This window comes from Anolis sagrei, chromosome 1 (genome assembly GCF_037176765.1).
Source record: "Anolis sagrei isolate rAnoSag1 chromosome 1, rAnoSag1.mat, whole genome shotgun sequence".
Taxonomy (NCBI): domain Eukaryota; kingdom Metazoa; phylum Chordata; class Lepidosauria; order Squamata; family Dactyloidae; genus Anolis; species Anolis sagrei.
Window position 1 is genome coordinate 301190528 of NC_090021.1, and position 14481 is coordinate 301205008.

At 39.6% G+C, this 14481-nt stretch overlaps 1 protein-coding gene across 1 annotated transcript; it reads left to right on the top strand.

The window, feature by feature from the left end:
* Nucleotides 1-1449: 1449 nt before the first annotated feature.
* Nucleotides 1450-12902, top strand: PSMA6 (proteasome 20S subunit alpha 6). The gene is made up of 7 exons (XM_060759206.2): nucleotides 1450-1654; nucleotides 4535-4629; nucleotides 5887-5968; nucleotides 6382-6537; nucleotides 7343-7521; nucleotides 11807-11901; nucleotides 12696-12902. Exons 1-7 carry the CDS (start codon nucleotides 1579-1581, stop codon nucleotides 12751-12753), a joined length of 741 nt encoding a protein of 246 aa, XP_060615189.1. The 5' UTR covers nucleotides 1450-1578; the 3' UTR covers nucleotides 12754-12902.
* Nucleotides 12903-14481: the final 1579 nt, after the last annotated feature.

Sequence of the window (14481 nt, forward strand, 5' to 3'; positions counted from 1 at the left end):
AGTCTATTGTTTTTTGACCATGACTGTCTCAATGAACCAATCTTATCTGTTAGTCTGTTGCAAACATGACTTCAGAGCGACTGGGAAACTTCTGGGGTTCTAACTAGCTGGTTTTGTCTGGATGTACTGTTATCCTTGAATAGTAACTTCTTCTCTGGAGCACTGATTTCTCAAACAATCAGCATTTTCTGTAAACATAGGCCTACTGCAAAAATAGGTCAATATGGTAGTAAATCATGACATATCGGCATTGGGAACAGCTCTGAAATGTAGGCCCTCCAGGTGTTTTGGACTTCAACTCCCACCATTTCTAACAGCCTCAGGCCCCCGCTTAAGCGGCTGAGGGGGAAAAGGAAGGGGCCTGAGGCTGTTAGAAATGGTGGGAGTTGAAGTCCAAAACACCTGGAGGGCCTACATTTGCTCAGGCCTGGTGTAGATACACCCTAACGCAACTTCTATTGTAAGCTTGCGGAACTGAGGACAAACAGCCAAATGTGCTTTTCATAGAATCATAAGAGTTGGAAGAGACCTCATGGCCCATCCAGTCCAACCCCCTGTCAAGAAGCAGGAAAATTGCATTCAAAGCACCCCTGACAGATGGCCATCCAGCCTCTATTTAAAAGCTTCCAAAGAAGGAACCTCCAGCACACTCCAGGGCAGAGAGTTCCACTGCCGAACAGCTCACAGAGTCAGGAAGTTCTTCCTAATGTTCAGATGGAATCTCCTTTCTTGTAGTTTCGCCTCCTAGTCCCCAGGGAAGCAGAAAACAAGTTTGCTCCCTCCTCCCTATGACTTCCTCTCATGTATGCTATGAAGTTTTTTTCTCAGCCCTCTCTTCCTCAGGCTAAACATGCCCAGCTCTTTAAGCTGCTCCTCATAGGGTTTGTTCTCCAGACCCTTGGTCATTTTAATCGCCCTCCTCTGGACACATTCCAGCTTGTCAATATCTCTCTTCAATTGTGGTGCCCAAAATTAGACACAATTGAACCAAGGCTGAAATCATGTTTTTTCACAGTCTTCTCTTCTTCAGGCTAAACATGCCCAGCTCTTTAAGCCGCTCCTCATAGGGCTTGTTCTCCAGACCCTTGGTCATTTTAATCGCCCTCCTCTGGACACATTCCACCTCTGGACACATTCCAGTCAATACCTCTCTTCAATTGTGGTGCCCAAAATTAGACACAATTTTGGGCACCACAACTGAACCAAGGCTGAATAGAATATTCAATATGTCGGCCTCTCTGTGGCAAGCCAGACAAACACACGCTCTATGTCAGAACCATGGCAATGAGAGCAAACCTCGCGCATGCTCAGAAAGGTAGCTCCGGGTTTTGTTGACAGCTCCGAATCCCTCTGCGCCTGCGCGTGGCGCGCAATGACTAAGGAGCAAAATGAACCGGAGGAGAACGTGGGTCTTGCCGCTTCTTAGAACAACCCAGGGCGGACTGCGCCTGCGCAGGGCCATGTGGCCCGGAAGTAATCCTCCGTGGCTTGCACTCCGGCTGCTGAAAGAAGCCCCTTTGCGGTGTGTTTACCGGCAGCTCTCTGTTCAGCCTCCGCGGTGGTCTTTCCCATACAGACATGTCCCGAGGCTCCAGCGCCGGCTTTGACCGGCATATTACCATTTTCTCCCCCGAGGGACGCCTCTACCAAGTGGGTGAGTCTCCAGCGAGAAGCGCCCCGTCATGGCCTAGGCCCTCATCCTCACTTATAGAGACCCCGTCAAAGCGAACACTGTTCCTCTCATTTTATGGGGGGATTAAATGTAAAAGGTGGGGAAACATGTTCAGAGAACTTCCTGACTGTGAGAGCTGTTCAGCAGGGGAACTCTCTGCCCCGGAGTGTGGTGGAGGCTCCTTCTTTGGAGGCTTTTAAGCAGAGGCTGGATGACCATCTGTTGGGGGTGCTTTGAATGCGTTTTTCCAGCTTCTTGGCAAGGGGTTGGACTGGATGGCCCACGAGGTCTCTTCCAACTCTATGATTCTACGAAGAGCGAAACTGAAAGAAACCTGCAAAGTCCCTTTGTGTGCTTTAGCCTCCCCTTGTATACTTCCATAATGAACTTATTTCAGTTTCACTTACCGAATTTCCTCCTCTTCTACTATTACTGGCATCCATGGCTTCCAAAGGAACAAGATCTCCTTTTTAGAAATCAAGGATGTAGCTGTGTTCATCTGAGAGGCGAGAAAAGGAATCTCTTTCCATCTGGAGAAATGTACTGTAATCCCATGAAATAGTGTGCTGAAATAAATTGGTTAATATTAAAGGTGTCAACAGACTCCTTTCCCCCCATCTTTTTAAAGATAACATGGTAATAGTATGATAGCTGGGCCCAGAAGCTATGAGCGTTATGCTGTTTCCGCTTCGCTTCTTCGGGAGTGCTATTTGCACAACGCAGAACACTACATGTGACCGAGACACGGGGCGGAATGAGATATTATGGAAGGAATGTAAGACTTACTTAATGGTTAAACTAACCGTTAACCATAACCCTTACCCTACCCCTAAGCCTACCCCCTAAACCTAATCCTTACCCTAACCCAAATCCAAATCCTAAATACTTAACCTTATCCTAACCCTCCCCTCCTTTCTATCCTTCATCCAAATGCAACAACAAAGTATATTCCCACCTTCAGCATGCCGCTCTCCCCCTTTGCGGCATCTACGTAATACTCAGAGCTTCCGGACCCAGCTATCATACTATCACCAATAACATCTGTGGATCACTCTAACAACTACCATGTCAGGCTACACAGAGAAGCCACTGAAATCCACAAGCATGTGGACAATTTAAACAGAAAGGAAGAAACCATGAAAATGAACAAAATCTGATTACCAGTATTAAAAATAACACTCAAATTATGACAGTAAATACAGAACAACACTCAACACTCAAACACAGGGGAACTCTCATCTCTCTCTCTCTATAAACAATCAGGGCCAGCTAATCACCTCTCGACAAAGGCAGTAACAAGTCACACCTAAAAACTGTTATGCTATCAAATGCCAATCAAGGTGGCCAATTGCAACATTTACACCTACCTCCAACAGACAAGAGTTCTTTCTCCCACCCTGGACATTCCACAGATATATAAACCCCATTTTCCTAGTTTCCAACAGACCTCGCAACCTCTGATAATGCCAGCCATAGATGAAATGACAGGAGAGAATGCTTCTGGAATATGGCCATGCAGCCCAGAAAACTCACAACAACTCAGAACTTCATTCAGTTTCACTTACTAAATTTCCCCTTATACTTTTACTGGTATCCATTGAATCCAAAGGAACAAAATCTATCGTTTAGAAATCAAAGCTGTAGCTGTGTCCATCTGGGAGGCAAGGAAAGGCATCTGTTCGCATCTGAAGAAATGTCCTCTTATCAGTAATTTGGTTAATATTAAAGGTGCCAACTGACTCCTTTCCTCCATCTTTTTAAAGATAGCATCTTTGTATTATCCTGCACTCATACCTCAGTTGTGATAAGATTGCTAACAGCCTAACATTGCTAACAGCCTAGCTTTCTCAAATGCCACTTAGATTTTTTTTTCACTTTTCAAATTTATGCATAATTTCAAATTGTGCAATACTTTGGGTGGAATACTATTATTTATTTACTTACTCTATTTGTATCCTGCCTTTCTCTACCCCGAAGCAGACTCAAGGTGGCTTTACATATAACAATTATTCGATGACTTTGAACAACAAACAGTTAAAACACGTTAAGGTAAATATTTAAAATTAACATTAAATGCACATTAAAAACATAAAACATTACAATCACTCTTAAAAATCACCCTATCCACAATCGTAATTCGGGGCCATTCCAAAAGTTATTCTTCAACAGTCTTCAAAGCACGTATAGCGCATTGCAGTAATCTATTTGTTATGTGAGCAGAGCACAGACCACCATGGCCAAGTCTGACTTCCCAAGTTACGGGCACAAGTTTTAATTGTGCAAATGATCCCCTGGCCACCACCGAAACCTGGGGTTCCTGGCTCAGCGATGAGTCTAGGATCACTTCTAAGCTGTGAACCTGAGTCTTCAGGCAGAGTGTAACCCCACCCAAAACAGGCTGTAACCCTATACTTTTGCAACTGACCAGGAGTGCCTATGTCTTGTCTGGATTCAATTTCAATTTGTTCATTCCTATCTAGATCATCGCTGCTGCCAAGCACCGGTTCAGGACCTGAACAACCTCCTTATGTTTTTAGGCCTCTTCCTTGGGTTATTTGATTTAGAAAATTGCTTTGGATAGACCACATCAGCTTTAGTTTCTTATGGTTATCATGGTTTTATAAGGGATAGCAGATGGCAACTGATAGATGGCATATGTTTTGCGCCTCAAAAACTAGAGTTGATAGAGAAAAACGGGTGCCATTTTTAGGATCGGCAAGTCAGATATACCGAGAAACAGGCCTAACATTGAGGCACCAAAATGTGTTGGCTAGTGTAATTGTCTTTTAATTAAGAGTTTTGTTCTGAAAGTTATTGCCATAGAAGTATCACTAAATCTTGATATTTAATTTATCATTTAAGAGTATGCGTTTAAGGCCATAAATCAGGGTGGCCTTACATCAGTAGCCGTCCGTGGAAAAGACTGTGCAGTTGTTGTCACACAGAAGAAAGTACCTGTAAGTAACACAACTACCCTACTGTCTTCTTGAAAATGATTGAAAGCTTAGCTAATTAGTGGTCTTCTTTTTTTTTTAGTGTGTTGGTAACATATACAGGCATAAGCCCAGTTAAACTTGCTTATTTTTTAAGATGTTCTGGTAGGAAATAATAATAACAACAACAACTTTATTTGTATCCCACCCATCTCCCTAAAGGGACTCGGGGCAACTGACAAGGCAACAATAGTGCAACACAGAACATATAAAATACAACAAAAATTAACCAGACTCAATAAACAACAACTCTTGCACAACAACACTCACACTAGATGCACAGTAGTAGCCAAGGCATTAAAGATCATAGTTCCTCCTTGTCAGTTACTGACTGGCTGCAAAGATGTATCTAGCTTTCTTTTCTCTGAAGAAGCCTTACACCAGGAGCAGAGTCCTTTCCTCTTTGCTGGATTCACAAAAGCTGCCAGAATATGTGTAGAAATACCTTCACAGCCAGATAATAATTATGAGAATGTAAGTGTGCAACAACAGCCAAAGGAGAAAGGGAGAAAGAAAAAAAGGCTATGCTTCTTTTAAAAATGAAGTACCGCTGTGTGGTGCACATGCTTATTAGTTCATGGCCGTAATTCTTAACTTCATAGCCATTCTCATTGAAGACTACTGGGGTTCTTTGAAGAATGCAGATGGATTCATAAACAATCAGACGTGGAAGTTCTCTGGAAATACAAGTTGGTAGAATTAGTCCCCTTGTGCAGCGCTCTAGCTCAAAGGAGGAAAAACAATTGTTTTGATAAAACTGAGTAGTGGCCATCTGAGTCTGTCATGATCTCATGAGAAAATGTCCCTGATTTAAGGACTTCAGTTTCTTACCATCTAATGTGCTCCTGGGACCCAGTGGTTTACCAGTTACTAGTAATTAAAAGATTTTCTAAAGCAGTGCTCCAATCTGGATATTACACTAAACAAGAAGTGGAGAGGGACCTGTGGGGGTCAAATTAATGTAGCCAGGGAATGCTTCCTATTCAGAGTAAGCATGCTGCTGTGAAAATAAGTCAGGTAGTCCTAAGTGTTGAACAAACCATCAGATAATGGCTATTATTAACTGTGGTTTGTTCGAAATAAGTTGACATGAAGACATGAGTCTGAAACTATTCAAATATGACTGTTTTTAAAAGCTGTTTTTGTGCAGATAGGACATTCTAAATTTGATCTTGTTTTGTTATATACTATTTACAATTTCTTTTCTCTTTTATCTATTAGGATAAGCTTCTGGATTCTAGCACAGTGACACATTTATTCAGAATAACTGAAAATATTGGATGTGTAATGACAGGAATGACAGGTATGAAACACACAACAATGGGATGTTTCTACAGTATTGATTTCAGCTGAAGTTTAGGTTGTAGTGCTAAATAAACAATTAACCTTTTACAATTAACCTGAAATATTTTCAAGGGAGGAACTGAGTTCCTGGATAGGAAACCAATAGTTAATTCTTAATATATTTTACTATGGTCCCTGGAAAAAAGGAGAATGGATATAGCTGCCTTTTCTCTCTATATTGGGAGTTAGGCAGGATAAAAATAAAGTAAATAAAGACAGACCTAAATATATTTAGATCTTGCAGAGTTGGATGTTGGAATGTAGATCCTTTTACAAAATATCAGTAAGGTTGTGTTTGAATGTAAGTTACATTTTCAAGTAGCCAATTACATGGAAGTTAAAGATTGATTTCTCTTTTTTCTTTATTGTTAGCTGATAGTCGGTCTCAGGTGCAGAGAGCCCGCTACGAAGCCGCAAATTGGAAATACAAATATGGTTATGACATTCCAGTAGATATGCTGTGCAAAAGGATTGCAGACATTTCTCAGGTCTATACACAGAATGCTGAAATGAGACCTCTTGGTTGCTGTAAGTATAATGACACAGACAGGCATTCCCCAAGTTATGAACAAGATAGGTTCTGTAGGTTTGTTCTTAAGTTGAATTTGTTTATAAATCGGAACAGGTACTTTTAAAAGTGTAATCAGCCAAATATATATATATAAGCTTTGGATAGCAATTGAAAGGTTTAAAACCCCTGTGGTGTTTGTTTTGCTGTCTGTGCCCCTGTTCAGAAGATCTCACCTCACTTTCTGTCCCTGTGATAATTGGATTTTGAAAAATATGGCTTGTTGTGGAAACAAAAATTGGTACTTTCAGGAGTGAATTACCCTTCAGAGGGGTAGATTTCTCTCATTTCCTGTAGTCTCACTCCTGTTCTTCACTGTGAATACATTGTAAGTTGGATGTTTGTAACGCGGGGACTGCCTGTAAACTGAAAATAACACTTAAGAATGTTGGGAAATTAAGTCTGCAGTATAGTGGGGCAGTACAATTTAGTATTGACTACATATGCTTGTGATCAGACTGTAAGTAAGCTTTTAAAAAACTCAAAATTCAGGACAATGGTTTGGTTAACATAGGATTCATTTTAAACACCATTAAAATGCCTAATTTGTCCAGCCCATGGAACTACCCAATGTAATGGTTCTTTTTGTAGTATAAGTACAAAGCTACAGGGCTGAATGTGGAAATTAAGAGGGGGAAATCCTCGCTCCTCTATTAAGTGGGATCTTGACTAGATAGGAGGCCTTGGACAACAAACAGGAATCACAGTCATTTGTATTTGGTAGCTCTGTTGGAAATAATCTTTTAAAAATTCTTTTTCTCCAAGGCGTGATTATGATTGGCATTGATGAAGAAAACAATCCTCAGGTATACAAGTGTGACCCTGCAGGATACTACTGTGGATTTAAGGCAACAGCTGCAGGAGTGAAACAGACTGAATCAACTAGCTTTCTTGAAAAGAAAGTAAAGAAAAAATTGGACTGGACATTTGAACAAACAGTGGAGGTAAATCAGAAGAACTATTTCTAACTTGGGTTGTAATCCCTAATGGTGATGGATATTTGCAGGTTGGGGTTCAAGTGAGGGAGAGCCTTTCTATATTTTCCTTTCCTGTTCTTTAGTGTTGTGGTTGTCAACATGTGTGAGCTTTGCATTTTCTTTATTGTAGTATATACCAAAGCAGATTGGCTCGTTGAAATTACTCAGTAGTTGAGAAAGGTAAAGGCTTTTTTGTGTTTTTTTATACAGATTTTCCTGAGTCTTTGTTTTTCAAAGCCAGAAAGTTATCTCCCACAGTGACACATTGCTGCCAATTGTGGTTTTGTATCAAGCTATTCCCCTTTAAGAGAAATAAAAGCTGAACATAGGCAGATTTCAAATACTTTCTACAATAATCTATAGTCTGATGTTCTTACAAATGAATGTATTCAGGAGTAAAATCGTTACAGCATCACATATTCCTGAGTTAGAATCCTGGAATCTTAAGAGTTGGAAGGGACCACAAGGGCAATCCATCACAACCCCCTCCCATGCAGGAATACACAATCAACACAGTAATGATCAACGAAGAGTTATATAGTTACTGCTCCAGTGTCTGGACAGTTGATTGATTAGGAAGACAATAAAATGTAATTGTGGTGTTGGGTCAGAATCTAGATTTCTGCATGTTTATACATTGGTGTTTTTAACCAAAAAGATTTCATGCTTGTAACCTAAGCATAAGGCCACCTTATTTTGCATACATTGTCTTTCAGCAACTACCTATGATAGTATACTGTCCCAGTTAAATCTAGAGATGCCTGGTACTGAAAGTGGAACATTATCCACATAAACCCCTCCCTTGAGGATTTCCCCACCTCGATACTCTTCAAAATATTTATTCTGGGTCTTTAAGTTTATATACTAGTATCAAAAGGAGAAGAGGGTAATAAAATTACTATCATCATTATCATTATTGAACAGCTCAGGGTGGCCCAGCCTCTGAGGTATTACAAGTTAAATAATTTAAAGTGTTCTTAGAACTTTACAAACTCACTTCTTTATTTGAGAGAGTTTGTCTTCAACATACAATATCCATTTGCACATTGGGTAAAGGACAGGACAGCTATGAATATTTAAAGAAAAAGAAAGCATGCCAAGTCAAAGTCTGTGTTTGCAATGGGTAGCTGCTTAAGTCACAGATTGGCAGATGAGCAAACAAACCTGTTTATTTTGTGTCCCACCTCATTTGTCATCTACCACTCAATATTCCAAATGTATCATTGGAGTATTAACATGGATTCACTCATTCCTCAGTCAGTTTTCCGTTGGGTCCTTTCACTATCACTTTAAATTCTCTTCTCCTTTCCTAGAAATAATGCCAATATCCTTGCTTTCATAATCACATTTATATACAGCATAGCTGTGCAGAGGGAAAATGGTATTTTTCTGACTTTCCATATGATAATAGTGGGCCTTTTGCTTTAATGTAAGTGTGGGCAACAGTGGTCTTCTAGATGTTCATGGCTTATAGTTGATATCCACCTTAATGGCTGATAATGCTTAAGGATTGTGAACTGAAATATAAAAACATCTGAAGGTTTATTTTCAACTCATACTCTGCTCAGATATCACCCAAGACCTTTGTTCTCTACCGGCCTTCCTTTTCTCCCTCTAGTTTTTGCCCCACGAACTATTTTATTTTCATGTGAGGTAAGCCATTACTGTCCCTGTTAAACAAAAGTAACCCAAATAAACACTAGCCATACATTAAGGCAGTGCTTTCCAAACTCTGGTCTACTAGGTGTTTCAGATTTGAGCTTCCAGAATCCCTGATCACTGACTAAGGCAGCTGAGGCTTCTGGGAGTTGACATTCTAAACAACAGAGGACTAGCATTTCGGGAACATTGTCCTTATGAGAGCTTTGGTCTCAAACCTGCTCCTCCCACTTTGTTTTATCTTGTACCTGGAGGGTTTATCCTCTTTCAGGATAGAAATACCCTCCCGGCGTTTGTTGCAGCAATTCTTTTCACCTAAATTGCAAGAGTCCTTGAAGTTCATGCCACTTCATTGCTCAGTTTCTCCCAGTCTAGTCCTCAAAACTTGTATTCCCTAAGCCCAGCTGAAACACTTCTCATCAAATAACACAATACATACTTATTAAATAAGTTATTTTAGAGTAGCAGATGAAAGAAGTTTGGCAAAGATATAAAGAGGAAAATGGGAATGTACCCCAAGGGTGCAACGAAAGTGATGGAAGCCATAGGCACAGTGAGTCAGGTGTGTTTGTCTGCTGGGATGTGGAGTCAGTAACTGGTCAAGAGGACAATAATTACAGTGGTGATGCAAATCCCCAGGAGTGTTTGGGAAGACCTGCATTTACCACAAACATGTAACTATTGCTTTTTGTTCTCAAGGAAGGAATAGCATAATTATATTCCCATAGTGGATTGCAGAACCAGCCTTCAAAGGCTTATACGTGTTATTGTTTTGATATGTGAGTGCTGTTTGTTGTTTTTATATGAACACTGGCTTTTTGTGGATGCCCCTTCAAAATTCCCACAGTACAAATGATTGCAGATCTCTGATGGAAAAGCAGAGATCTCTGCTGAATAGAGAATAGGGAGAAGCAGTTGCCTGGCAAATTTCAGCCGAGGAGTCACTTTGGGCAAAGCACACACAAGAGCAAGGCATTCTTTTGAACTGTTTCATTTGAGGCCATTCTTGCTGGCCACAACTATGCAAGTGCTGTCTGTTGGAGAAATAGGTTGAGGCAAGCCATGATTTCAAATTCATGCATCTTTAAAAATGTACAAACATGTCAACTTTAGTCTTAGTTCATTTGGATCCCGTTTCTTTCCAGAATGATCTGTAATGTGTCTAGTGAGACTTGGCAATAGAAGCTGCAAGAAATTAATTAGCAGTTGACACCTATATTCCTGGGGCTGTTCTTCAAATTCTGGCCAAAATTGTTAAGCTATAAATATTCACCTTTTTTGTGTATGTCTTGCGCTTCCTTGGTGACAGAATAGTTTATTCTGTACTTGTTCATGCATGTCAGTATTCCTGAAGACTGTGATATGCTGATGCGGAACTGACATCTATGACCCTATTAATGTTGGGTTGAAATGCCCTTTGGCACTTTAAAAAAGAGAAACATTTTTATTAGATTTGTTCATCTTGGCATCTGACATATTAATGCCAATATGGGGGGCTTTCTTTGAATCCTGAATTTTACAGCGCTATAAAACAAATGCAAGACTTCTAACAGCAGCTTGCTGCTTCAGCGGAACGATTGCCAGCTTTTGATGGACTCTTGTCAGAGCTTGCATATGTTTGAGTAACTTCTTTCCCATTGTCATATGGATGCATTCTCACTGATATAATTGCAAATGAGCAGGATATTAATCTAACCTCCTCACAGCCATTTTATAATTAACTGAACAGTGAGCTTCTCTAGATCGAGCTATTAAAATATATAAAAAAAACACGTTGATACTCCTATGCTCTTATTGTCATGAGACTTTTCCCATGTGATGCCCTTTTGAAGCCTTGTTCCATCTCCAGCCATCCTTTCTCATTGGTCACGGAGGCTGGGACTGGTGGAGTTGTAAGAACATTTATAGGTCTCCATGTCAGGACAACTACAGGAGAATACTCATATGTGGCACGCAATGCTTTCTGAGAATCCCTTTGTAGTCCTCGAAAGGGGAGTATTGAACATGATCCTTACATATATTCCCATTTCTGTAAAAGGTAGAGAATCTGTATATAGAGGTAGTGGTAAGAATATTAAAAAGGCAGAAATGTTCTTGCCTTCACTGAACTTATGTCTGGGTTTATCTGTGGATCTAAATTCATGGGCTGAACAAGTAATTGTACTTTTAAAAGCATAACCCCTTTAATAAATGGAGCTTCCAAAGCATTTCACAATGGTAAATAAAGCTACGATACAAAATACGTGCATTTTCTTTCTGCTGAAATTATATAGGTTCCTTCAAAAATGGAAAACTGTTCATTCTACAGTGCTGCTCCAAATGTTGCCATAATGTGTATTGCAACTGTCTTTACAAATCTCAGGTGTAAATATGGACTATGTGGGCTGGGCTGGCTTCCCTTCTTCTCAGTAGAAAAGTTTAAACTGTATTAGCTCTAAATACAATTAATTGTAACTCTGCTTGAAAGTATTTATAGTACAATTTATTTGACTTACAATTAAGGGGTGAAATGTGAGCAGTACATTTACAGTGTCTAAAACTGATTTTTCTCATTGTTTGATTTCATTGGACTTCAATGTTACTTCACTTTCAGACAGCAATAACCTGCCTATCTACTGTTTTGTCCATTGACTTCAAACCTTCTGAAATAGAAATAGGAGTTGTTACAGTTGATAATCCCAAATTCAGGTAAAGAGTTTTGACCTCTCTTTTTATTTAAACACAATTCATCAGTGTTGTTCTTTGACAAATGTTTGCTTTGTTCTATTAGAAATGTAATATAATTTGACTGGTTGCCCTGACACGACAAATAAATAAATAAATAAAATACTTTGAAAATATTTTAGTTTCTGCTGGCTAGCAGTTTAGAGCATTTCGATTTATTACACAAGATGAAGTATATAGTAGTATATGCCTTCTGGCATGTTAAATTTTGTGTATAGAGCTGACAGAGTGCATAAGACTATACATATGTGAAATAATCTTAAACAGATGATAAAAAGGTAAGGGGTTGGTTTTAGTAGGAATCGCAGGAATGACGTAAGCACAGAGTTCCTAACTTTTCTTTATGGATTTTTCACCCCAAAACACCCAGACCCCTATATCCACATGGGATACATTCCCAGCTGGGCCACTGTTATGTGAAACTTCAGCCATGACTGAACACCAGGAATAACCTTTCAAGGAAGTTTGTTATGTCATTGATCACAACTTTATGGTATATCATAGTATATCATAGTGACCTAGCGGATTCTTAGAGGAACCATTGTTTCCCCTAGATGAGTAAATGAAAACACGGATTTGAGATGCACAGTTACAGTACTGCGTATTCACTGCCTAAATGCAGACTTGTGGGCTTTTCGTTGACCAGATTTGTTGTGAGAATTGGACTTTCCACCTCTATACAGTTTGAATTATCGAATGGTGCCAACGGATTGAGATACAGAATAAACTTGTCTCCATTGTTCTCATCCCTCCCCTAGGATCCTCACAGAAGCAGAGGTTGATACTCACCTGGTTGCTTTAGCGGAGAGAGATTAGCTCTGTTTACAATCTGGAATTCTCTGACTTCACACCGGAATACCTGGTTAAAACCAAACTTAATAATGGCTCTGGATTATCTGTTGAAAATGGAATGCTCCTTATCTCATGTATTTCACTCTGTACAAATAAAACTGAGGTTTTGGAAAGTTTTGTCCTCTTTTATTTCCGAACATCAAATTATCTGACACATCAGTGATACTCTGCCTGAATTGTATTGTGTGTTATATGTAGCTGTGAACATTCCTGCAAATGATCATAGAAAGCAGCTTTGGAAAAAGACCTTCAGAGAAAACAGGGTGAAGTTTCTATAAACTTGTAAAACTTGTTTGTTACTTTACGACTCTCACAGTTACTGCTGATGACAGGAATTTTGCAATCGTGTTCAAACCTGCTTATAAAACCCTAGACATCTTTATGCTAAATAGGAATCTATAGGGTACTTAGGAATGGGTGTGCTTACTAAGGGATTAAGTAGTAGGCCTTCTCTTTGGGTCAACTGATACTATTGGTGTATGTCTTGGGTTTCCAGCAATTGTTGGGACTATAATTCCCTGCAGCTTTAGCCAGCATAAACAGTTATGGATGTTGGGAGTTGTAGCGCAATACATAGAAGACACATAGGTCTCTCCCTGCTTAACTGGGGATCTTTAGCTGAATGTTGGGGTCATAAAATTAGCAATAGTAAAAGGTTTCTGAACACCACTCATTTACACAAATCCATTAGCAACAACCCGCAGTATTTACAGTGGACTCTGCAAAAAAAAAAATGCTTCAGCTGGACTTCACAAAAAGGAAAATTAACCTGTTTAGTAAGCCTTGCAAATGCTGATTTGCTGTCAGTAAGGGTTTTGGTTTTGATACCCATTTTATTACATACCTGTGTTCACATAACATTTCTCAGGCAAAAAGGGGTCGTGAGTGGAAAAAGTTTTAGGAAGCCCTGTTTTACAGGGTGGTACAATAATCAAACTTTAGGATGAAATTGCTTTAATGTGTTAATCCAAAATGTAATATTAAAGAATATAATATCTTGATTAAAAGTTGAGCTTAAGAGTGTGTGGTTGAACAGCCTGGGAACAGTGTTGCCCATTTTAACGACATTACTAACAGTGTTTTGATCATTGCAATCATTACGAAGTATACATTATATAACATACAAAAGTAGATATATTTAGGTCAAGTTAGGTGGCCTTTGGACGCCCTGTTTTACAGTGGTAGTTCGAGAGTCCAACAAACACTCCTACCCTAAAGGATATGGCTTGAGTATATTTCAGTGGGAGTGGATTGCTCCTTTATCCTTCCTTAGAATAGAGGTTGATGTTTACTATGAATTATTATTTCAGGAAGGTGAAGAAGTAATCCGCCAACGGCTGCATATAAAATAAAGTCTGAGCTGCTTTAATGTATGCACCTTGCAAGACTAAGAAAACTAAAGGAGGGACCAACATATGAAACAGTTTAGAACTTGGGTCTCCTTCCTTGATCTGACTGCAAGAGGGGTCAACTTCATTTTCAGACAAATTTACTGCTTGTGAACCTCTCATTAAGTGGTCTTTCATCTGTATGTGAAACAGCACTATTAAAACTATTATTCCTCATTTTATTTCCTGTCAGGAGCGACTTGAGAAACTGCAAGTTGCTTCTAGTGTGAGAGAATAGGCCGTCTGCAAGGACGTTGCCCAGGGGACACCCAGATGTTTTACCATCTTATGTCCCTACCTGAGA

Coding starts and splice junctions, on each gene's coding strand:
- PSMA6 (XM_060759206.2), top strand. CDS start 1,579: ATGTCCCGAGGCTCCAGCGCCGGCTTTGACCGGCATATTACCATTTTC. Junction 5,969..6,381: donor TGTAATGACAGGAATGACAG/GTATGAAACACA, acceptor CTTTATTGTTAG/CTGATAGTCGGTCTCAGGTG. Junction 6,538..7,342: donor AATGAGACCTCTTGGTTGCT/GTAAGTATAATG, acceptor TTTTTCTCCAAG/GCGTGATTATGATTGGCATT.